Source organism: Talaromyces rugulosus, chromosome I (genome assembly GCF_013368755.1).
Source record: "Talaromyces rugulosus chromosome I, complete sequence".
Lineage (NCBI taxonomy): Eukaryota > Fungi > Ascomycota > Eurotiomycetes > Eurotiales > Trichocomaceae > Talaromyces > Talaromyces rugulosus.
In genome coordinates this window covers 1920395-1945016 of record NC_049561.1, presented here as the reverse complement: position 1 = coordinate 1945016, position 24622 = coordinate 1920395, and the positions used below count along the sequence as shown (strand labels likewise).

The 24622-nt window shown below is 49.4% G+C and overlaps 7 protein-coding genes across 7 annotated transcripts; 3 read left to right on the top strand and 4 right to left on the bottom strand.

Annotated features, from left to right (window-relative positions):
• Nucleotides 1-58: 58 nt before the first annotated feature.
• On the bottom strand, nucleotides 59-3250 carry TRUGW13939_00652 (uncharacterized protein; the record flags this gene model as incomplete). The annotated part of the gene is made up of 3 exons (XM_035483859.1): nucleotides 59-2916; nucleotides 2976-3119; nucleotides 3193-3250. The coding sequence occupies 3 exons, from the start codon at nucleotides 3248-3250 to the stop codon at nucleotides 59-61; spliced, it is 3060 nt and encodes a 1019-aa protein (XP_035339752.1).
• A 2153-nt stretch (nucleotides 3251-5403) lies between these two features.
• TRUGW13939_00651 (uncharacterized protein) lies at nucleotides 5404-8763 on the top strand (the record flags this gene model as incomplete). The annotated part of the gene is made up of 1 exon (XM_035483858.1): nucleotides 5404-8763. One exon carries the CDS (start codon nucleotides 5404-5406, stop codon nucleotides 8761-8763), a length of 3360 nt encoding a protein of 1119 aa, XP_035339751.1.
• A 429-nt stretch (nucleotides 8764-9192) lies between these two features.
• On the bottom strand, nucleotides 9193-10074 carry TRUGW13939_00650 (uncharacterized protein; the record flags this gene model as incomplete). The annotated part of the gene is made up of 1 exon (XM_035483857.1): nucleotides 9193-10074. One exon carries the CDS (start codon nucleotides 10072-10074, stop codon nucleotides 9193-9195), a length of 882 nt encoding a protein of 293 aa, XP_035339750.1.
• A 454-nt stretch (nucleotides 10075-10528) lies between these two features.
• On the bottom strand, nucleotides 10529-12385 carry TRUGW13939_00649 (uncharacterized protein; the record flags this gene model as incomplete). Its single annotated transcript, XM_035483856.1, has 4 exons — nucleotides 10529-11233; nucleotides 11284-11462; nucleotides 11649-12236; nucleotides 12295-12385. 4 exons carry the CDS (start codon nucleotides 12383-12385, stop codon nucleotides 10529-10531), a joined length of 1563 nt encoding a protein of 520 aa, XP_035339749.1.
• Nucleotides 12386-12862: 477 nt separating this feature from the next.
• Nucleotides 12863-14995, top strand: TRUGW13939_00648 (uncharacterized protein; the record flags this gene model as incomplete). Its single annotated transcript, XM_035483855.1, has 3 exons — nucleotides 12863-14541; nucleotides 14602-14725; nucleotides 14780-14995. The coding sequence occupies 3 exons, from the start codon at nucleotides 12863-12865 to the stop codon at nucleotides 14993-14995; spliced, it is 2019 nt and encodes a 672-aa protein (XP_035339748.1).
• Nucleotides 14996-20453: 5458 nt separating this feature from the next.
• On the top strand, nucleotides 20454-21037 carry TRUGW13939_00647 (uncharacterized protein; the record flags this gene model as incomplete). Its single annotated transcript, XM_035483854.1, has 2 exons — nucleotides 20454-20785; nucleotides 20848-21037. The coding sequence occupies 2 exons, from the start codon at nucleotides 20454-20456 to the stop codon at nucleotides 21035-21037; spliced, it is 522 nt and encodes a 173-aa protein (XP_035339747.1).
• A 2407-nt stretch (nucleotides 21038-23444) lies between these two features.
• TRUGW13939_00646 (uncharacterized protein) lies at nucleotides 23445-24456 on the bottom strand (the record flags this gene model as incomplete). The annotated part of the gene is made up of 5 exons (XM_035483853.1): nucleotides 23445-23552; nucleotides 23605-23675; nucleotides 23731-23972; nucleotides 24030-24336; nucleotides 24396-24456. The coding sequence occupies 5 exons, from the start codon at nucleotides 24454-24456 to the stop codon at nucleotides 23445-23447; spliced, it is 789 nt and encodes a 262-aa protein (XP_035339746.1).
• Nucleotides 24457-24622: the final 166 nt, after the last annotated feature.

Below are 24622 nucleotides of genomic sequence, written 5' to 3'. Positions count from 1 at the left end.
ATACCAAAAAAAGTATCACAAAAACAAACCCAGCAGGGGCTAGCGAGTGAATGCGTGCTTATGATATCGATTGAGCCAGAGTCTCTGGTAGGGCCGCGGTTTCTGGCCGCTCTGGCCGCTCTGGTTGCTCTGACTGCTCTAACTGCTCTAACTGCTCCGGCTGCGGTGGAGCGTTTTGCACCTCCTCAGCCGGCACTTCATCTAAGACAGGTTCGACTTCCGTAGCTGGTCTTTCCAAATTCAGCCCTTGGATCTTCAGACCGCTGTCATCTTCGTTAACCTCCTCTGGGGCGGGAACCATTTCGATTTCCATAAGGGCGGGAGGTCGCTGGTTCATCAATTGTGCCTGTTTCAGGCTGACGGTCTTCTGTTTGTTCGTTGTTTCCACAGGCGTAGTCAAGTCCCGATCGATTGTTGCTTTCATCAAAGCGGCCATCCAGAGACGACCCTCCCTCACGTTATCGACCTGGAAGTAATGTACTGTGGGCTTTGTGAACTGCACCGTTCGTGACATGCCGGTTTTTGGAGGAATCAGTTTGAAGATGAAAGGAGTCTCTGCTTGCTTGGCGAGACTTGAGACGTCAAAGGCTTTATCGATGGGCGATTTAGAGGACTCCGGTGAGGTTGGAGAAGCTTTGGCTCCGGTTATTGTTGCGTGGAGTGTTGTCAAGGGATCATTATCGGCACGAAGAACGCGGTGCGCGGTAATGTCGATCAGTCCTCGTTCTTCAGTGTCGTTCTCGGAATAGTAATACGATAGGCGGCGGCCTCGAAGGACAAACAAGCGTGGCTTCCAGGTAGTCATCAAGTTTGCTGAACGTTTCTTCATCCAACCACTGTAATCACACCCGGCCATTTGTTCCTGGGGGCTCTTCTTCTCCAATCCGCGAGTATAAGCACTGGTCTCCTTCTTGGCCTTGCTGTTAACTTTGGTCGACATTCTCGATCGCCCAAGCACATACGGCCCATCGATGGCTTTCCCTGACCCATCTGTACTATGACGTTCAGAGCTCTTGGATGTAGCTGAGGGGGTGGTCGAGCCTGTTCGCCCAATACCAGGAGCGGGAGCAAAATCTTTGATAGGTGATATTGGGGAGCCTTCTGTACCGTTGGCGACTCCATTCGTACTGTCCGATGTTGTGCGTAACCCAACGGCACGGCGGAATTTCGGACCAACATTGCGAATCTGCGAGAACGGCATTGGCGAGGATCGACCAACATTATTATCGCTGTCACTTCGACCAGCAAACGGAGAGAAAAATGAAGGGCCACCACTGGATTTTCCTTCCAAATTTGTTACAATTGGATGGCCAGGTGCTACATCTCCTATCTGACTCCCGGTGCTCTTCACCCTACCCTTTAGCGAACCGGCATGATAAGCTTTTGCAGCAGCAGAGATTCGCGACACCGAGTCAGTGCTACCAAACCGAGAGTGCCGGGGCCGCGGTGAAGGATCGTCAACAAAACTTGACTGTCTCGAATGGCTGGTACTCCCCATGGCCGAGTCGCGTTTCCGTAGCAATCTTCGAGTCTTGCGTGTTTCTATTTCGCCTCCAGAAAAATAGCCTCGGTCGAGCGCATCGGGGTTTTCTGCCAAATGCGGGGACATATTTGGGCTGGTGGTGTGGTCTAGGTACTTTTGTTGCATAATCAAATCTTCGTCGGTGGCCTCAGTAGCAGTTCCGGGTCGATTGACGATGGAAGGAATGCCTGTGGTCATGGTCCAAGTGCGATCGAAAGAGCCCTTTTTGCGATGGTTAAAAGCAGATTGATTTAGTGCGGGCGAACGATTGGTAGAATCTATGGATGAATGGCGACGAGAGTGGTTCAAGTCACGAATGGACGCGGCGGATGGGCGATTTGATAAATCGTGTTGGCCCGATCCGGGACTGTGTTGTTGAAGGAGCGATGGCATTCTCCTGGTGGGGATCGGCACAGTATTCGTGACTCCTCGTGATGGAGGTCGCTGGTCGGCTGAGAGACTGGGGATTCTGGGTAGGAAGGTTGCGGCGTGGCTGGCACGACTGGTAGATCGCTCCGACTCGTCACCGGGATAGTAACTGGACATGGAACTTCGCGATTGCAATTTGATGCCTTTGACTTGCTCTTGGAAAGCCTTGATTCGATGCCATGTCTTCAATCGTCTTCCCATGACGCCAAAGTCAAATTCTTTCATCAATAAGAATTCCTGGCCCATCTCCAGCAAGACGTCGCCGGTGATCTCCTGTTCTTGGAAGATATCGCAATGGCGGCCATCGATGCCAATGCTCCGCAGCTGCCGAGCTGTTTCGGCGTGGTCCCATCTGCGGACTTCCTCCTCGGTTGGAAAGCCGGCCTCCTCTTCCTCGTCGGTTTCATGGCCGTTGATATAGGAGAGGCGACGGCCGATGTGGCTGCTGTACTCACTTCCAGAATCAGTGATTGTTTTGGACTCTTGGGTGATACTGTGGCGAGGCGTGCTAAGGTCGGTGATATGCTCATCAATGACGCTCAGAGTTTCGTTCATGACAGGACTGTCGCCAGCTTTCAGATGATTAGCAAATGTTTGGGTGATGGTGCGCTGGATGTTGGTGGCAAGCGGTGGTGAAGCAGGTAGCGGGCTGGAAGCTGAGCGCTGGGGTTGTTTCAGCACTGGCGAATCCGCCTCGTGCGATGCCACGGAGCCGGCCTCAATCTCGGTTTCAGCGTCGGCCTCGGCATGGTGGTGGAAGTCTGAAACACTGGTCTGTCTTGAAGCCTGCGGGGTGGTCTCATTCTTTCCTTCGATTTCAGAAGGCGACATGGTTGTCGCGTCGGCACTGTCGCTTTCTGGAAGGGGAGACCGGGTACTACTATCGGTGCTCGGAGAGTCTGAATTGGCGGAAGAGGACGTGTCTGGGCGTCGCACGGCCAGCCTGGGAGGCAAGGTGGTGTAGACTGCTGTTGTCAGCTGTGTGTGTTCTGCGCGAGCAATCCAAGTCGAAGAGTCTTCTTACCTCCTGGAAAGAGTCCGGTTCTCCCATTGACAGTATGCTTCCCCAGATACCATCCGTCGCCGAAGCCCTCGTCCAGCTCAATCAATTCGATCTTATCCCCGGGTCGCAAAGTCAATTCGTCATCACCGCGAGCATCGAAATTATCTACCACGTTCAGCATTAGCAAAGAGGATGGTGAATGGTCGAAAGAAAACGACACGGGGTGTGTGCTTCATACGTCTCACGAGTAGAATATCGCCAGGCCTCGGCTGGCGCCCAGGGCCTGTGTGGGCCATTTTCTCTGTCGGTCTGTCTCTCACCCAACAAGCAAGTTTGCGATCGGTTCAATGGCAAGCAATTGGCACGGATGTCTGAAATTGGCTGGGAACAGTAAAGAGCAACATGGAGCGAGCAACCGCGCGAGTGTTATTATGAGACGGAGTGATTATTGATAGCCGAGTGTTTTGGGAGTGGATTTCCGAAAACAGAGACAAAAGAGGAGAAGCAGCGTGTTGGCGCGACGAGAGGCCGAAGGCGGGAGGTGAGCTGCTGCAACGAGACGGGCTCGGCGGACGAGGACGAGACGAGACGAGACGACGGGTCGGTCGCGGGGTTGGGCAGCTTGCGACCACTACTACTAGTAAAAGTACTAGCACTCGATAGTAAAGGCAGTCAGCAGAGAGCGGCGCGAGGTTGAGGTCGAGGTCGAGGTCGAGATTGAGGTTGAACTCCAACTTGGAGTGGGAGCACGCCGTCCACAACAAGATTTAATATGCACGACAGAGCAAGCGGGCTGAGCGAGAGGGAAAGAGCTTTCCGGGCTCGCTCCTGCCTTCCCGTCAGGCGATGATTTCACGAGGCGAAAACAGGCCCGCCCGCTAGTGCCCTGGCCTAGTCTGCTTCGGGCCTAGTGGCTAGAACACAGAGTTCTCTTAGTCTCTCTGTAGTAATCATCTGGATGCCAGCTCGCCTTAGCCTGAACTAAATCGTTTTTTTAAAATTAAAATCGCTGCGCCAAATAATTGGCAAATAGTGGCTGGCACCTCCTAGGCTGATTCCACTCTCCTGGCACGAACGAAATTCCGAAGTCCGAGAGCCACGCCGCCGGAGCTTTTTCTTTCAACTTGACGAGACAAAAAAAAATGAAGGCCAACTATGGATATTGCCAGAAGAGCGGTATACCCACGATGCGACTACTACTAGTAATACCGTGACACGTCACACAGTACACAGCACACCGAAAGGTGTGAATGGCACCAAAACCAGTCCACGCTATATTATATACGTTGGGCCGATAGTCACCGACGGCGTCGACAGTTATTTAAGTTTCCACGTTGACATTGATGACAGTCCGGTACTCATCAATTGATGTGTTTGTTTAAATAAATCCGTTTGTCTCAAACAACGCGTTTGGTGCATGCTATTTAAAGCACGAGGGTTATGTAAACGATATCATTAATACGTCTGCAATAACCATGCCAGCTCATTGCTCCGCAACGCCTGATAAATCCGGACTGACAAACAGGTACGAGTCCAGAAATTGTTGTACTTTTCTTTTTTTCTTCTTCTCCTCTCTTTTCTTTTCTTTTTCTCTCTTTCCCCCCTCTTATTATTGCAATATCAGCCAGGGCAGAATCTAACCACCAATGAATGTAATCTGGATCTGTAGTCTGCCGCTTTTGGAAAGTATGAACTTAGTTAGTAATCCAGTCAATCGGCCAATTCCCAAATTAGAGAGACTGTTCAAGAAAAGAAAAGAAGAGAAGAGAGAGATAATCGTTTCCACTGTTTGACTAAACAAACAGACCCGTTTTCCTTTTTTCGTGTTCGTTTGTTAATACTATAACTTAATAAGCTGGCGGGTCATGTGATATACCAGGCTCTTCCGGTGGAACCATTCGACGCCACGACCTCTTATCCTCTTGAGTCCTTGACCCATGATCCATGATCAATGATCCTTGAACCTTGAGAACGGGCTAGACACGCATCGAGTTAGTGGGCCTGAGGTGATCTCTCCTCTCATCTTTGATCCCAGTCTATTTGACTGTTAGTGCCCGCGGTCCGCCTTGCCGTCACTCGCGGCGATTTTTCTCTAGTGAGCCAGCCGCACGGGCTGCGAAATTCCCTAACCAAGAACCAAGATCTCCCACCAACAAAAAAACAAAAATAAATTGATCGTGATTCACAAGGAGTCCCAATCCTCTCTGTCCTCAACACTGAATTGCTGCCATGTGCGCTGTCCGAGGGCTCTGATAGCAGAGGCGATGAGGTAAGTGCGCGAGAGGGGAAAGACCAGCCAGCTTATCGCCATGTTGACGTTCCTGCCACTGACGTGCGCCCCTGATAGACCTGTCTCCTTCGCTCGCGGCCAACTGCCAGCCTGAACAGATCCTGCATCTCTCCAATCTCGCACGCTGAAACAGTCAGCATATCATGTCCCTAACCCGCCATGGGTCCGGCGCAACATTCTCCGGCACGGCCTCACCAATGCTCTGGAAGCGAGCTCGCGACCTCCAACTCGACCGCTAACCGCTTCCTCGGCACTGCGCAGAAATCGTGGATGACAAACAGCGCTCCTCCACCAGCCCTGGGGCTTCCCAAAAAGCCTACTGTCACTCCGACCAAGCCTCGAGTCGTCACGAAACTGCCTTCCAAGAATCCCACGATCCCACCCCTCGGGGGCTTCACCACAGCACCCCAGCCAAATCCAAAGATAAACGGACGATCTCCTGTCAATCATGCCAAGCGACACGCGACCGATCCTGTCAAGAATACCTCTGCCGATCGTCCAGCCGTGTTGTATACGGAGCTGGCTCCAGCGTCGCCCATCACTCCTGGAGCCAGCTTCCCAGACAGCACAGCTGGCCGCGGCCCAGCTGTTGCTGATGTTCTGCCTCATAAAAAGATGGAGCCAGCGAATGTCGACATTCCCCATCAACCGCCTGTTCTTCCATCTCCCGAGCCAAGTAATGACTCACACCCTAGTCCTGTCGCTATTCCTGAAGCCAACCCTCAGCCTGTCGTGTCTACGTTGGCAAAACCACAGTCAGTGACAGGGGAAGGAATTGCGCCCACACTACCTGCTATCACTCAGACAAAGCCCCCGTCGACTCTTCACAGCCAGTCGCCGTCGGTAACTGTCTCATCTTTACCCAGCAACTCGCCCGTGTCACTCACACCAGTCCCCACGTCCCCATACACCAATTCCATATGGAAGCATGCCATGAATCGATTAAAGATTCTGCAGGAAAAGTCTGCAGAACAGAATAGCTTGTCTGAAACCGTGGAACTACCGCGATTGCGCATCTTAGAAGACGCATGTCTCACCCAAGACATGTTTTATTTGGCTCTGCATCAAGTCTACTGTATTAACTCGTTTGCTCCTTCCCAGCTGCAGTCTCTTCATCCACTTGGAATTCAACCTGACGTTGGTCTGAACGTGATCAGACAGCTGCTAGTGGACAATCAGCGCTTATCAGGAGACTTCTTGAAGTGGTGCGTCTCCTATCCATCACCACTCTTCTCGATGCTGGAGTTTGAAGACTACAGAACAGCTCTGTCCCAGGTGGCTACTTGCCTATCAAGTATCTCAAAACGATGGCATCTCTATGAGCATGAACTTCGGGCCCGCGCTTTCCCGCCACAAGTTGACGAACTAGTAGACCGCTTAGGCGTGAAATCACCTACTCTACAAAGCATCATATTCACCGCCCTGTCTCGGCGTCTTTTTGGGCCCCGTGAACAACTACTCAAGGCGTGCAGCTCGCTTTTTGAACAAGATAAAGCAAACTACGAAAAGCGTCAAACTTACGACAAAGCCCAAAGGGAAAGGGAGGCATTAGCATATTCACAGCAATGTAGAGAGATCTGCACCTCTCATGGCGTGTTTCCGCACCCCAGCCATGCCAGCAAAAACAACACGCAAAGCAAACACACCGCAGCCCCTATCCCGGCGCCAATTCCTGCGCCATCGCCAGCCTCAACAACAGCACCCCAACCTACCCTTAAACCCCCTCCAGGTCCCCTCTACCAACAAGGACAGCATCCTCCTCCATTTCCACTCTACCAGCAACCACCGATGGCTCATTACGGCTCTCCTAGTTTGCCACGGCCGGATTCTGGACCTTTTATGAACACACCACCAAACTCTGCATTGCGACAAGTTCAACAATTCTCCTATCCGCCATCGTCACAGGTCCTTTCGTCGAGCATTGCGCAAATTAATTCACAACACCAGGCTAGTTCGCAAGTCCCACCTATGGCAACGTCCAGGCAAGATGTTCGACAAGGTCCTACTCCTGTTGCAACTCCTAAAAATTCCGTGCCACCCCAACAGGCGCAATCTACGGGCCTTGAAAGTAAGCCACGTCGCGGACCAAAACCAAAAGCCGGTTCTGCTGGTTCTGCTGCACAAGCGCACGTGGGTCACCCAGCTTACGCTCCAAACTCGCATACTGGCCCGCCGTCTTATGCTGGCCCAATGGTCCATATGGCATACAGTAACCCATATCCTACAACTCAGAACATGCCTGCTCCAATCACATACGGCCAGCCGGCAATGCCCCCTTTCATATCTCAACTAAGCATAAGCCATATGACGCCAATGGCAATGCCCTCTCAGCTCGGGTCGAGACCTCCTAAACACCAGCCTCAGCAGGCATCGCCTACAACTTTTCCTCCTCATCTCCCACTTTCTAATGTTACGCCTGGCTCATCTACCACTACGCTCCAGAGCAATAACCGTTCTTCCCAACCGGGTATGAATGCAAACGCGACACCCTCACTCGTCCATTATTTCTCGGATTTCGCAATGCCTGCAACGAAGTTGGCATCCAACCGATCCGCATTCAAGTTTCCGTTCCGGGTGTCGCTTGAAGCGCTCGAAAGACGCCCGCGCCTCCTTCCACAAGGGAGTAATAGTTCTTCTTTGGCTCCACACTTTTCGGATGGCAATGTGTCGTATCGCCTTCGTTGTATCAAATGTGAAGGTCAACTTAACATCGACTCGTTGCCTGTCTGGTCTCGAGCTGAGAATGCCTGGCCCGATGTCATCTATATCCATGTCAACAATAAGGAGGTGCACAGGCCACATAACTCAAAGACTCTGCCGATCGATATCAATCGCTTTTTAGAGCCTGGTATGAATGAGATTAGACTAAATGTCTTACACAATGCCCAGCAGCGAGCCAGAAACGTTACCTACGCAGTTGCCGTTGAAGTCTTGCGATTCGCCGACCCGATGAGCTTCCAGAGTCTAGTCAAAAAGTTGCCTTCCCGAGAATCGCTCCAGCAGATTCAGAATCGACTCGGGGTGAATAATGATGACGAGGATCTAATGATCATGGACAACTTCATTTCGATTGATCTGCGAGATCCCTTTACCACACGAATATTCGACACTCCCATCCGAGGGGAGGGCTGCACACATAGGGAGTGTTTTGATCTCTCCACTTTTTTGCAAACAATCACCTTCGCGCCTTCATCACTAGGAAAACGCACGCCGTATTTACGCTGTCCTATCTGTAGGAAGGACATCCGCCCTCATCTGCTAATAGTTGACGAGTTTCTCCTCGAAATACGGGCTACTCTCTCGCAGCAACAGAAATCAGAAACGGCAAAATGCATTCGTGTAAAATCTGATGGCTCTTGGGAAGCAGTCTTGGATACGGAGGAAGAAAACAAAACCCCAAGCAAGAAATTGAAGCGCGATCGGGCTTCTTTCGAATCCGATCTATTCAAGACTGAACAAAGTCGTGAGAGTAGCCTCTCACGCATCCCCGAGGCTGTGCAAGTTATCGAATTAGAGTAAGAAGTTTTGTTCCTTGTATGTAGCCACAGACATACTTCTTTCTCGGACAAACCATTTTTATTCTTAGGGTTGGTCTGCGTTTTTTCTACTCGTTTCATGGTTTTCTCGTCTCTGTTTGCCTTGATACCCAGGTCATTGAAATGGGCGTTTTTTGGAGGGTTTTCGGTTACTTTGTCTTGTACAGCATGTCACGAAGCCTTTTGATTTTGTATTCAGCTGCAGCATTTCTTGTTAATTTTTTTTTTCTATCCCTGCTGTGTGGGAAACTACACGGGATCCTCGTTTTTGTCAAATATCCTTTTCTTTTTGTCGGTATCTTTTGGGAGGTTGTCTCTACAGCGTTGCAAGTATGACTGCGATGGTTTAACGAATAGACGAATTGTTCAAACTAGATTTCCCTACCTAACATTTGAAAAAAATATTCTAACGCTACGGTAACAAGACAAAATCGTGATCGTGAGCTCCCTGTAGATAGTCATATCCATCAGGAACCCAGTTAACCTTGGGATCGACCGAGCCCCAATTTACCTTAGCCTCGATACTCCGAGGCAACACAATCTCCAATTTACTCCGGTACCAAGACGGAAACAGCACCGTGACAATCATAACCCTCGGATCATCTGTATGGTTCGGCATACCAGCATGCCACAGCCGAAAATCACGGATTATCAACGAACCCTTGGGCAAAGAAGGCTGCACCGGTGGCCTGGTTTTTCGTCGAGCCTCGATTAGATCTTGCTTGATTGCTAGCCTGTCCTGCTCAAGCACCTTGTTCGTCGTCGACGTGTGCGTGCCTGGCCACACCTCCGTCGCGCCATTCTCCGGCGAGGAATCTACGAGATTCACATTCACGCAGAATCCAAACGGCACCGCGGGGAAATCAAAATCGATATCGATGTGCGGTGGTTGGCGGTCCGTGGCTTTGAAGGCTGTGTTGGCACTATGGAAACGCAGCGCTGGCTTGGGTCCCAGCATGCATTCCACCACGGCGACTGCAAACGGATTGGCTATGATATCGTCGAATATGTAGCCCTGTTCCAAAACAGGTTCTTGCTGGATATTGCCCGTGGCCGAGCCAAAGTTGCGGTGCGTGGTGGTCTTAGAGTAGAGTGCCTGTGCTTCGGGCACCATGCGCGCGTTGAGTTTGTCTAGGTGTGTGGTGCAGACGGCGTTGTCGAGAACGAGGATTCCGTCGCGGTGTAGGGCTTCGACGCCCGCTTGTAGATTGTGTGAGCTGAGTTTCTGTGTCGATAGTTCGGCGGCGCTGAGGTGGATGATGGTGATGTCGTCTTGGGTTCTGGCGGTGGCCATGGCTGGCTAGCTGACTTGCCGGATTGGGTAATTCTTTTGTTTTTTTTTTCTTCCCTTAGGCTTTCAACTGATACTCATTTCAGTCTCAAGATGTCTTTTATTGAGTTGAAACATGTAACACTACATATTCGAGCACATGACGGAGGGTGTATCATCGGCCAGACCCGGTGTTTTCGGCCAGATTGCCGAGAACCCCGGACAGTTGACTCCAACACTGGGAGATCGATAATGGTCAGTATTAACAGTAGAGACCAAATATCAAGATTGCGTCTGGATCAATTTGCCTGCTAGAATGATATATACACCAGATAATAACAGCAGCAGTCCATCCTCCCGCAATCTCTCCCTAATAACCAAACCCGGCTATCTGAAACCCATCCCCGCCAAAATAATTACAAGGTCATAGTGATGTCGTATATATATGTATAAATAAGAACCCGTCAAGTCATCAGCGTTATTTTCGAACACGTCGGGCGTGAGTGACCATGTTCTCAATCACACCCTCAAAGGCTTCTTTTTCTCCCACTAGCCCGTCGGTTTTCTTGCGCCAGTACTCAAACACATCGTTGGCTTTTGTAGAGGTGTTTTCCAGTAGCAGCACATGGTCTTGGAGCTCTATATCGGAAAACCCGTCCAGAGCAGCATCTGTCGTCGAGCACATCCGCCGCACTGCTGAAAGATCCAGCTCTGGAGGGGGCGGCGGCCCTCGTCGTCGACCGAATTTTTGTCGGGAACCTGTAGAATTCACTGATGTCGTAGAATCGTTCTGAGGAGCGTCGCTCTGCTTTGTCTTATTCAATGTCTTGGACAAATCATAGGCAGACCCTTCGAAATCAATGGACGGTAAAATCAGTTTCTTTTGTTTTGACGCTGGCAAAATCTCATCTAGGTCAACGGGAACACCGAGAGAGACCAGGAACAACCTTCGAATGCGAGACTTGACCCAGTTCGGAGGTTGCAATGGAGGGGGAGCGACAAGTTGTGACCATAGGGAGAGTGACCGTTCACTACTAAAGATAGCGGATTGGTCTAATATGGGTTCCAGGGGTGGAAGGGAGGCAATTTCTTTTGTCTCGGGAAATAGTGTATCAAGGGAGTCGTTTGTTGTTGTCAGGAGGTCGGTTAAGGAGGACATGTCGCTAAAATCTGGTAGAGGCAGCTATTCTTTATAAGCGTCAAAGTCGCACAACGTGGTTATTCCAGACATACCAAAGAAGTGGGCGCAGGAGGTTGCATGGAAATCGTGCTATCAACAGGGAGATTTCCATGCGCCTCCTTAATGGGTTCTTCAAAGTCGCCCTCGTCAAAATCACCAAAGTCATCCTCTACTTCTCCATCATTTTCTCCTTCTTCGAATTCATCAAAATCATCACCAAAGTCGTCATCGCCTTTTCATCACCAATAGCCGTTAGCACTGGTTTTCATATAGTCAAGAGTTCATTGCGGTCTTTTCATGAACTCCTAGGCGCGCTACAACTCTTCACGGCGCATATGGAAGCAATATCAAGATTCGAAGACCATGGATTGTCACTTGCGCCTGAAAGTCCAGCGTGTCTAGTAGATGTCAGGCTTACCGGGCGTCTCCTCTACCGTCTCTGTAAAATCCGGCAATGCGTCACTGGGACTCCGGCGGTGGGCTCGGAGCATTGGTGACGCTGGATCCTTTGGAAGGCTGTCTACACGGGATAACCGGGTTTCAGGTACGGATTGGTCCGAACTTTCCCTGGATAGACTTGATGGTGTCTGTGGTTCGCCTGGCGTTTTAAGAACAATGTCCGGCACGGCGTCTGCTTTTCGCTGGTCGTATGCTGGAGTTCCTGGCACATCCCCGTAGCTGGGTGCTTCGTCGACCTTGCTAACTATTGTCTGTGGGATGGGAGTTCCACCTGGTGTGACTGGCGATTCCACTCTGGACGAGCTTCGACTTCGTGAGCCTTCCGGGACAACTTCCACTTCGTCTGGAACGGCATCTTGGCCTCGCTGGCTGTATGCAGGTGTGCCAGGGACCTCTCCATGGCGGGGCCCTTCGTCGACCTTTTCTACCCTCGTGCGAGGCACGGGTGAGGCTGCTCTCGACGCATTGAGAGAGCGGGATTCGCTGCGGCCTTCGCTGGCATCGGAAAAGTGGTCATCTTCTTCCTCTTCTCCCTCTCCTTCACTTGCTAATCGGGGCAACAGGGTCAGTGACTTGCTTTGCACAACGGGGTGTCAATGACGTACCAGACTCCTGAGCTCCGGGATCCTCCACCTCGACACCTTTGTGAGGAGGCTCCAGATGTGCTGCACTGGGAGAACTCGGGCGGTCCGACATTGAGACGGAACAGGCTGAGCATGCAACTCGGGTGGGTGGGATGCAGTATGGACAAGGGAAAGCGAAAGCACAGGCAAGGAAGAAGAACGTCGAGGTTTCTCGTCGAGGGTCCAGGCCAATTGCGGCAGTCACGCATTGGGCGGGCGGGTGGCTGATGCCTGAGGCCGCCACAACCTGCCCCGAAGGCGGGAGCTCGGCCAGGCCAATGGGGAAGAAGAGAACCTCGCTGCGAAATGTCAACATCCATCTCCACGGCCTTTGTCCACTCGCGCTCCCTGGCCACGACTGCAGAATCCATCCAGCAGACACTATCCTCTTGCTCGTGGTGAGAAACGAGCATCCACTTGCTGATCCTGGTTTCCCGTGTGTTTTTCTTTTTCCTACGCCTGCACATTCTTCATCCTAGGCCGAGGCAGCTAACATTTTCTCTGCCAAACACAGCCGAATATTGCGCGCGAGCTCTCCAATACCGCAGTCATGTCCAAAAACACTTTTTCTTTCGGCACTCCTGCATCTACAGGAGCTTCTGCCGGTGGACTCTTCGGCACGAGCTCTCCTTTTGGTGGAAACGCAACTTCGACGAACCCAACGAGCACTGGCGGCGGCAGCTTGTTTGGAAGCGCAGGTGGCACATCATCACCGTTTGGCGCAGCCAATGCCGGCGCTGGGTCTGGACAGAACGCTCTTTTCGGCGCGAAACCAGCTGCTGGTAGCGGTACCAGCACGCCAACTTTCAGCTTTGGAACGCAGGGTCAGACTCAGAACCAGGGCAGCTCGGCAGCTCCATCGTCAGCTTCCTTGTTTGGAACAACACAAACTCCCAACAAGGCTACAGAAGCCTCTGCACCAGGCCAAACCCAGACTGCAGGCGGTATTTTTGGATCGAAACCAGGCAATCTATTCGGCAGCAACGCAGTATCTACGACACCCGCTCAGCCAAAATCCAGTTCAACGCTATTCAGTACAACACCCGCGAACCCTCCTCCGGCCGGCACTGCAACTGGAGCAGCGCCGTCTCTTTTTGGTGCTCAGAATACTCAAAAACCAGCCTTTGGCGGACTGAGCGCTCAGCCAGCGACTACAGCTCCTGCCGCTACGTCTCAACCTCAGACCAGTAGTCTTTTTGGGCAAGCGAGCTCTGGCACACCAAAGCCCTTGTTCGGCGCGACACCACAGTCTAATACTACTGCTCCCGCAGCTACAGGTGGAGGATCGCTATTTGGAGCTGCCAAACCCGCCGATACAAAAGCACCAGATGCTGCTCCAAAGTCTCTATTCGGCGCTGCCGCACCGGCAACGGCTCCTTCAGCTACGCAAGCTTCTGCTAGCCCATTCAATTTCCCCACGGCTGGTGGCGCCAGCACTCCAGCGGCTAGTCCTTTTGGTGCCGCTGCTTCGGCACCATCAGCTCAGCCTTCGACCACCGCGGCATCTACAGCCACCCCTCAAAAGTCTTTGTTCGGCGGGTTGGGAGGGGCGTCTTCCACCACCCCGTCTTCAACCCCAGCAGCTGCTCCCTCTCTATTTGGCAACAAGCCAGCCACCACAGCAACGGGCACTGAACCGGCAACAGCTGCTCAGAAGCCTCCTGGTGGAACATTATTTGGACAAAAGCCGGCTGAAACGTCTACGCCTGCTGCGACTTCACAGGCTACAGCCACTTCCGGCACGACATCTGCCCCTGCGCCTACACTGGGAGCTACGACTACGACAGCTCCAGCCCCAGCTGCTGCTACAGGTACAACAGGAGCCCCTACATCCACAACCACCGCGCCTAACCTTGCGGCATCTACTCTTGGTCCAATGCCACCAGCCCAGTCACGGTTGAAGAACAAGACGATGGATGAGATAATCACACGTTGGGCAACCGACCTGACCAAATACCAAAAAGAGTTCCGTGAGCAGGCTGAGAAGGTTGCAGACTGGGATCGAATGCTCGTAGAGAACGGGGCCAAGGTCCAGAAGCTTTATGGAAACACAGTAGACGCGGAGCGAGCAACACAGGAAGTCGAGCGCCAGCTTGCTTCTGTGGAGGGCCAGCAGGAAGAGCTGAACTCATGGCTGGATCGATACGAACGAGAGGTTGACGAGATGCTGTCGAAGCAGGTTGGTCCTGGCGAGACGCTTCAAGGACCCGACCAGGAGCGCGAACGAACGTAAGTTCTGATTTGAAAAGCAATGAATTGATTAAATGTCGGTGACTGACAATGATATAGCTACAAACTGGCAGAGAAATTGTCTGGGCGACTGGATGAGATGGGCAAGGATCTCGGCAGCATGATCGAGGAGGTGAACAACGCATCATCTACTCTGAGCAAGACGAACAAAGCCGACGAGCCGGTGAGTTTTTATCTTTTCCTATATATTTCACTGTACTAACGATAGGTGCGCCAGATTTCTCAGATTGTCCGCATCCTGAACTCGCACTTATCCCAGCTTCAGACGATTGACCAGGGCACGGCGGAACTACAAGCCAAGGTCAGCGCTGCGCAGAAAGCAGGACAGTCGATGGGAGGTCGACTTGGTGGATATGGACAGAGCGGACCCAACATTGGAGTGGGAGGCAGCGCCGTTGACGATTTTTACCGATCGTATATGGGACGTAGATAGTTCTGTGCCTTACGGGAGGAAGAGATTCTGTTTTTTTTTTAAGATTAATTTGTTTGGTTGTATATGGTTTCTCTGGTGTTGGTGTTTGAATTACAAAAGAGTCAACTGGTGACTATTTACAAACATTGCAAACATTGCAAACATTGTCAAGAAATGTCCGACATAATAATTACTACTCATTTCTACACTCTCGATACTTCAGAAGGAGGAAAAGCGCATTGACCTGGTCTTTCCACGCTCGGACTTGGGTCTGGCCTTTTATTTAAAAGTGAACTGGGCAAAGTGTCATGTTCCTCTATTCAAGTGACCAGGCTTGACACGCCAGCACCTGAGGCAGATGCTGCATAGCATGTGCTGAGTGGCACGGGCCGCTGCAGGGTTCAAGGATGTATGTAGTCAGGAAGCTTGGATATGTTTACTCGATTTGGCAGTCAATCATTCCATTGATATTGGTATTATTGAGTGATTTATTTGGTCCGATCGTTGGGTGTCAACTGGAGTTATTTTGTGTTGGTTCGATTTGGTAATATTTGTATATGTTAACAAGCTGACTACGATAGATCAATACCTACTAGTACGTGGATAGATTTATAATAATCCCTGTTGCATGTGTACACCCAGTCCATGACGTCTTATATTATGTTTTAATAAGATACAGGACGGCCTTGCATCCGGATGTCTTCTAGCATGGAATGTTGCCTGCATCTGTGGTGTCTTGGTACTAGCGAGCAATCTGGAACGGCGGGGGAGGGGTAATATACAAGTTGTACATGTGTAACCCGAGAGAACTGTCAAAAATTAAGAAAAGCAAACCAGCTACTAGGAACTGGCCACCCTTTTGCAGAGACGGACAATAAAATAATAACAATAAGTTTCAGCTGCATCGTTTCACAACCCCCCCATCCAGATAGACCAAAAGTTGAGCTTGATCATCTGGGCGCTACGTAGCAGACAGCACTACTTTGGCGCCCACCCTAGCTAGCGCTACAACCAAAGAATCAAGAACAAAGGTAGCACGAGAGTTGAACAAGGATGACAATCGGTCTGGACCTTGATTGTATCGTGGTTATCATGCATGGACGTCGGGCTTATGGGAGAATGAGGGGGGAGTGGACCAAAAAAAGACATAGGCAGCAGCTAAAAGTTATGTGCCAGTACACCGTAAGTCTCAAGTGTGTGATGGACAGGTACATGCCCCAAAATAGGATATTACCTGAAAGGGCAAGCGGGTGATGCCTTGTCAGCCAGCCTGCCAATTTTTTTTTCCCTGTTGTTTGCCTGTTCGTTGCTCTTTTTATTGTCATTTATTACATATTTATTATATATATAAATAAATATATATATATATATATATATGTGATACTGCTTCATAATTTAATAGAATAATCATTCTATCCCAGACAAGCCAGCAGTGATGTGACGCTGGTCAGCCAACCAATGGGAATGCGCGGCCATGCGCAATTGATTGGATAGTCAACGGCCAATTAATTGTTGAGTCAGAAAGTAGTGACCTTGCTGATCTTTATGATTGCTCTATACCAGTCGTTTATAGTAATCAATAAGCAGAAGGGAAACAAAAACGCACAGCAGCGGCGATCTATCAAATATGCACTGCATAAACAAGTTGTGACTGGTGGATTTCGTACACCCTCGTAGATATGCAAATTTGAATTTCTTGGTCGGTGATCTGGCTGTGAGCTAGCCGATCACGCTGATCTGATGGATGCCTCAGCATGACTACTAGATGTATCGTAATAACCAACAGATATTTAATATGAACCCCTCCTCCCCGGGTAAACCCTTAACCCAGGGCTGCCAGAAGCAAAGAGGATAGATAACCAATTAATTTTAGAAACGCAATAAAAACCAATAAATAAGAATAAAAAGGTGTATTTTATAAATCAATAAAGTGATATACTACATACAAAATAGATTGCGTAAAATACTCCGAGTGGACTGCCGATCCTGCTGCCCCTCTGCCGAGTCACGCGGCATGGCGATTTTACTCGATTTATTGCCATCCAAGTTGGACGTCACGGTGACATGTCACCGCTAGGCAGAGTAATAGTCCTATAGCAGCAAGATATCTAATAGTAATGTCACAGATGGATGACTAGAGAGCCAACTGCCGATGGATGCTATTGGCAAGCAGTATGAAAGTTAGCGTGTGTATTAAAGAATCTGTAAATCAGACACACCGGATGGAAATTAATAATACCTGCTGACGTCCAATATTGTGGTACAATACTACGATGATTATTGTTACGAGGTTTAAGGTTGGGTGCTGATGGCACATAATAATATTCCGTACACGTGGAATCCCTCCAAGTGGCGTTGATGGCTGAAAAACCCCCGTGCGCGTTTTTTTTTTAGCTTTTTGTCCAAAGTTACATATATTAATAATATTATTATTGTAGTACTAGACAAGCATTTTTTGGGTTAATAAAAATAGTGAGTCTGTGGAAAATATTCATATGGAGGGTTGTTTTGGGCAGCGGTGAGAGATTTAAAAAACTCGACATGGACCCATGAGCATCCCCGACAAAAGCAGTCTTAGTCTTGCCAGTTCGCGCTGTCATTCGTGTATTCGCGCCCTGTGATGGCGGGATCGGCAAATTAATTCAAATTACTCAATAATACTCGTACGGAGTATAGACAGGAAAAATATTCCTGCAGCATGATTGGCAATCGTGTTGTCCAATCAGAGCCTGGATAATAATATTACACCTTGATGTCATGGATATATTCCATGTAATAATATGTACTACCAGTTGACGATATATTCACCGAGTTATGGTATGTAGACTGGAGACATCTGGATGGTCGGCTGACGCTAGGCATGGCTTGGCAATCCGGGGGATGCCGGATACTTTAGACACCTCAGTCAGTATATGAATTGATATTGTACCTCAAATGTCCTCAATGTGATTAGACTCCAATAATAATAATAATAATAAGCCTTTTTGACCGATGGTTGTGTGTCCTGACACGAGGCATGGCCACGTTGCAATAGGCGCTAGGTCTTATGAGCAGGATTGTAGCAATCAAATAAGCAATCCTGACATTATTACATATGATACCGGGTAATATAAATGCTACCATACTTTAACTGCTAAACAACATCCTCCGCCCGTATATTATTGCTATTAAATTAACGGTACCAGGAACCACTTGGTCGGTGTCGGCTCCTGGCTTCTGCTCAGCTTCCTTGAGCATGCAAGGCCCCCACATTCTTCCTGCTGCACAATGATGAAGCAATAATAATAGTTACGTAGTAAATAGTAGGTCATGATGTCGTCATGCCTGTACTCGAATCTAATCTCCCACACTTTTGTCTTGCTTTTTTTTTCTCTTATTGTTGTTATTGTTGTTGTTCTGCTTCTATTGTTTACTCCATAAGGCCAGATATGGACAGACACACGTCCTGTCCCAATGGTTCTTTGCCGCCGCGATCTATGGTTCTCCAATCACCACCGGATCCCAATCGGGAAAACAGACTAGCGCCCGCACTAAGGATGCTAGTTTTTTCCTCTTTCGGGGGTACGGCTGCTGCAATTGGCTGCATGCGGGAGGGGAAGTGGATTCCGCGCTTTCCGTATTCGGTATGAGATCACTAAGTGCGTATTGTACGTAGTATACAAAAAGTTACGACGTATGAAATACGTAGTAAGTAGCCTAAAAAAAAGCCTGGAGTTAACGCGGATTCGCTCTGGATTACGCCAACGACGATAGAGCGATCGATGCAGGATTTAACGCTGGTCACGGCCAATTGCTGACATGCTTCGAGAAGAATCCGCACGACTCGACTACGGCGTAACTCCAGATGTCTGCTTGCGGAGAGACTAATATCTAGAAAAAACTATATAAAATCAAATGATTGGCAACGGGCAACTGACTCGAGACTCCGCTTGCTTTCTCCTTCTTTTTTGGGGTCATGTGTTTTTCCCCCTTAGCCGAACCCAACTAACATCGGCCGAACCCGCTGGGTAATCATGGGTATTAAATGGGTATTGATTATTATTTGCTACGTAGCACATTCCGTCGTCGCATAGCGTATAAATCCATCACACGCCTTGTCGTTTTCAGATCTGCATGAGTCTACAAGGCCAGCCCTAGAATACTAGTATTCTATTTCCCGCCCAAAAGAACAAAGAAAGAAGCCAGAGAAACGCGATGCGCCGTAAGCCGTGGTGGGTATAATTAATATTACAGCTTATGAGGATCTTCACCAGAACAGCGGGAGGCGCTAACCTGATTGGGAGCGTTGTCTGTTGCTGCTGTGTTGCTGCAATGAACATCGACATTGTGATCGCAACCGTACATGGGCAGCATGATTATTATTCGACTCGATATCTTTTCACTCATAATATACCGAATAGGGTATACGGTCTTGCCGAACGCGAGTATAGTACTACTATCATCTATGGTATACACGTACTAGTGTTGTTGCGCTATGACTAGCACGGGCGGACTGCCAGTGCAAACCGAGGATGTGTCCGAGGTGATGGATGGTGGTATTTTGCCATTTGGGTTCCGACGGTTGCATGCGCGTCCTCGACCGAGTTGTCAGTCCGTATACAAATAAATATATAGATATATCGATGGTATATATTATTCATACATGTACAATATTTAGATGTATGTGAAATAATACCGTACCATGCGATACCTAGTCCACGGGCCGGTTCCTACTGGCTGGTACCGTACAGGGCCCCGCCGCACTAGGCCGTTCCTGGCTGAAACGGTGAAACCGGGCTCCCTCCTTCGCGCCCGCGGCCCACTGGTTCCACTGGTTCCACCACGGGCTTTGCCCGAACCGGGCTAGCGGGCGGGGCGCGCTAGGCCCGTTCAGCCAGTCCGTGCCAAGGTGCAGGTAGGAACCGGCCAAGAGTCCCAAGCAGGGCCTGCCGCCTCTCGCCCCACCCGCATCATAGTGCGTTGCGAACCCGCTTATTTTCGCTCCCTGGCCCAGCGCCCCAAGCCCGGACGTGCTACGGCGACCACCACCACCAACGACCATCCACACTACCACCACTACTACTTCCTACTGCTACTTCCTCGCTATCTTCCTTCTCTTTTTTTTCTCCCCCTTCCCCTGCATCGTCAGCTTCATGCAGACTCGACACCCGCGCCCTCTCTAATCGTCCTCCATCGAAATCCGTCTCCGATGTACCACTTCGACTGTTTGCTGCCAGACGTGCGCCGCTAAAAATCATCCACAGAAAGAAAAGAACAGAGAACCCCTGCTTCAACCCGACAAAAAAAAAACAACCAACCTCTCCCCCTCCCCTCTCTCGAATTCTCTGCTCGCAAGAATCTGTTCTGGACAATCCACGATCCTACAACCAGGCCAATCCGCGCACCGTTTCTCCCTCCCTCCGCCAACGATTGGGAAACTCGTGGCGGTCCTGAGCGTTTGACGCTCCGCGTGTGCATTTTCCACGGCGTGGGTTATTCGATGATGACTGCGATCTCGGGTGATTTACAAGGCGCGGCTCCAGTGCCAGTTGTACCTCATCCCGTGGACAGCGATCGTACGCATTACCCTTCTGTATCATCTTCATCTTCATCCATTTCCGACGGCGAACCCGAACGTGGTCGATCCCGACTAGAGCGTCCCCGCATGGCGAGCCGGAAACCCAGCGCCTCCATCCTTGTCCCTCGGGACCACCCCGAAATCGAGATCGAGGAGGAGGAGTTTCCTCCAGACGATGCGCGCGCCATGAGCCCGCGCCGTGATTCCGCCGACGTTGAGCGTCTGGGGAAGGAGGCTCGTCAAACTTTACAAGAGTGAGTCGCATCCAAATCGCATCACTTCCCACCCGCAGGCTAACATGGTTATTTTTATCTAGACAAGCAAAGAACCTGCAAAATTCATTACAGGCCCTGGCCGAGCGGATCGAAGAAGTCAAGACTGACCACGACCGACTCGAGAGCGAGAACAGATTTCTCCAAGATTACATCGGTAGCCTGACACAAACCATGTCCAAGAGCGAAATCACTTCCACTACGGCTGGAAAGACGAAGAAGAACCGGAAGTGACTCAGATCGAAACATAAAACAAATCGAGACAGCCTTTTGAATATTGTACGATACTACAATTCAAGTCAATTCCATACTAGTTGAAATACGGATGGCACAACCTGTCAAATCGACTCTACAATCGACGGCTCGATAGCATCTTACATCAAGCCTTTCTATATCGGATACTAATTGACATTTAAAGTGTCCGTTTCATCATCACCACCATCATCATCACACACACACACACACACACAAACATACACAATTTTCTTACGATTTACCTGGTATATGGCGCTTGGGTGGCACTTTGTTGTGTTGCGACTGCCGGTTCTTTCTACTCGTCAAGTCGTTATCGGCCGTCTGGCCATTATTCCCCATTCATCATGAAACATTTGCATTGCACATTCTGGCGTTGATTTGGTGGGGGGCATGGCGAAATGGTTTTCTTCAGGGAGGAAGAGAAGTCATTTGGTTGATCCTTGCCATTTTCGCATTCATCCACATAGGGCCCATGGCAGGATGCATTTTGGAGCAGAGCCATCCAGCGCATTCCATTAGCCCATGTACTCTTTTGTTTTATCTATTCTTTCTGTCTTTTTTCAATTTTTTATTCGCCGCCGCCAGTTGATGTCAGTGGATCTGAAATCTGACGGTCTTGCCTGGGACGAAGTTGATTCTTTCTCCCTCGATTTCTGTTTCAGCATTCTGTTTGGGCCGATGACGTCGGTCGGTTTCAGCTGCGTTTTATTATTTTTTATACTTTTTTTTACACTTTTTTTTTTCCCTGTCAAGGCTTGTGGTCAGGCGCCACCTCGAGACAAGGGATACACACCATCACGTGATCCTTCGTCATAGGGGTCACTGCGCACCCCCTTGTTTGCAGTTTTGCAGTTTTGCAACATCGTTTTTCACGATTCCCCCCCCTGTTCGTTCAAGGGCATTTACTGCGTGGGAGTTGAGGCGATGCCCTTTGTTCATTAGTATTGCGTTTCCATAACATGTGCATAGCGCAGCGGATTTGTTACCTCGAATTTCGAATTTAGTCGAATGAAAGCTTTAGATTTATCTTGTTTGTTGTAGAGTCGTAGTAGACTCACTTAATAGACTCATATAGCGGTGGACTGTGATCTACTTGACCCACCTGATGATTTGTACTTGTCAGTTATTCGTCAAGTCAGTCAGCTAAACTTTGTACGCATCACATAATGTTGGATGGACGTGAGCAGGAGATCGGTAACATACATACGTGTATCGTGCAGACTGTTGTGGCTACCGTCAATTGTCTAATATGGTTCAATGTTTCCATTCGACGTCAACATTGAACTCAATAGGATACAGTCTGGGTGTATGTACTTTGACCACCTGGCAGATATTATTACGTGATAGCATTGACATAGGTATATAGGGTCGTTGATTGAGAAAACTGGATGGTGCGACTTTTTAAAATTGAAAATAGGTATGATACTATACATAAAACATTTCATTTGTCGCAGGGATCATCATTGTACAAGAAGGCCACTTGTTTCATTCATTCTAGCTGTCAAGAGCAAGAGACCCGCCTTAAAACAACACCCATTCATACACATGTACTTGCCTCGACTTAGTTAAATACTAATCTATTAATTCAATCGACAGCAATTGTAAGTAATTGTAATTGTAATTGTAATTGTTTGTTTCTTTAATACAAGCAACCAATCGAGCCAGTCAAGTCAAGTCAAGCCTAAACCCAACCAGCATCAAACTGCCTGTCTGCCCACTTTTTTGTTGAAACAATAATTTTTTTTCTCACATATAAGGCTTTAGCTTTAGCTTCAGCTTGACGGGCGAGTGTTTAATAATAATAATAAAATAAAACAAGACAAGACAAAACAAGAGCAAACAAACAGACAAGACAGGACAAAAAAAACCGAATAAAAAATAAAACAGTTCTTTCACAAGGGGGATTCATTGGGGATGGGGTTGATTGTATAAGTGAGAGGAAGAGCAATATTCATGACTTGACATGAACAGCTAGTTAGGGGGGACAGTATTATCAGACCAGAAAATAGCCGGGAGAAGGGAAAAAAAAAGTCAAAAAGGTGCAAACGTGGGAAACCAATTGCTTAAAAGAAGTTCCATAGAACAAAAGTCGCATACATTACTAAAAAGAGAGAGAAAATAGAGAGAAATGAGGTCTTTAAGCAGAATGGCGGAAGAAACAATAGCTTGAGAGACTCGCCCAAACCAAGATCCGGAATCCCGTCTCGGGCCACATTCACCACATCTCTGCACCCTTCTGCAAAATGATATCCCCCAATTCGTGTGTATCGACCCATGATCATACTCCTTCCGCTCTAGAATCTTACGCGGACAACCTCGCCTTCGCTTGAAATCAACTCACAGCCATTCCCGGACACGAGTCCATTTTTTTTTTCGTTTATCATCTTTACTCGGCGGCAGCCGGGGCTTCGGCTGCGGCGGCGGGCGCCTCTTCCTTCTTCTCGGAAGCAGCTGGCTCGGCGCTGGTCTCAGCCTCGGACGAGGTCCAGAGAGTCTATTATAAAAGATTAGCGTTGCTATTAAACAAACAATTAAAAGGTACATACCAAGTTGTCTCGGAGAAGCTGCATGATGAGGGTCGAGTCTTTGTAGCTTTCCTCGCTCAGGGTGTCGAGCTCTATAGTTGCATTAGTAATTAATCCACACAAACACAACACAACACAACTACATACCAGCAATAGCATCGTCAAAAGCGAGCTTGGCCAGGTGGCAAGCCTGGTCAGGCGAGTTGAGGATCTCGTAGTAGAAGACGGAAAAGTTAAGGGCAAGACCAAGACGGATCGGGTGAGTGGGAGCAAGATCAGTCTGGGCAACCTCGGTGGCAGCCTTGTAGGCCTCGAGGGAGGCATCGGCAGAAGTCTTGCGGCGGTCACCGACGGCGAACTCGGCCAAATAACGGTGGTAGTCTCCCTTCCTGTAGAAAAAGTCAGTTTAGGAAGCTTAAATAAATCTACACACATGTGAAGCTTACATCTTGTGGTAGAAGACCTTGGACTCGCCAGTCTGGGCGGAGGGGATCAGGTGCTTGTCGAGAACCTCGAGAATGTCCTCGCAGATCTTGGCCAACTCAGCCTCAATCTTCTGGCGGTATTCCTTGATCAAGGTGACCTGGGACTCGTTGCCCTTGGATTCCTCTTTTTGCTCAATCGAGGTGACGATCCTCCAAGAGGCACGGCGAGCACCAATGACGTTTTTGTAGGCGACTGAAAGCAGATTCCGCTCCTCGACGGAAAGTTCTTGGTCTGAGGAGGCAACAACCTTCATGTTTTCCACCATTTCTATAGCCAGTTAATGCGACCGTTGTGATTGTTAGGTTGTGGATTATACATATACGGACCTTCGTAGCGCTCAGCCTGCTCGGCGAGCTTGGCGAGGTAGACGGCGTCTTCGTGACCCATTGTGATTTAGTTTTCTATCGAGAAAAAAAAAAATCGAGGTTAGCGATTTTCGACATCTCGAAGCCAGCAGTATGTGCATAAATCGTAGCGAAGGCTGGGAGGGGGTTGGAATCGAAGCGGCATCATGCAGCGGGGCCCACGCCACGACACGAATCTCGACCAGACA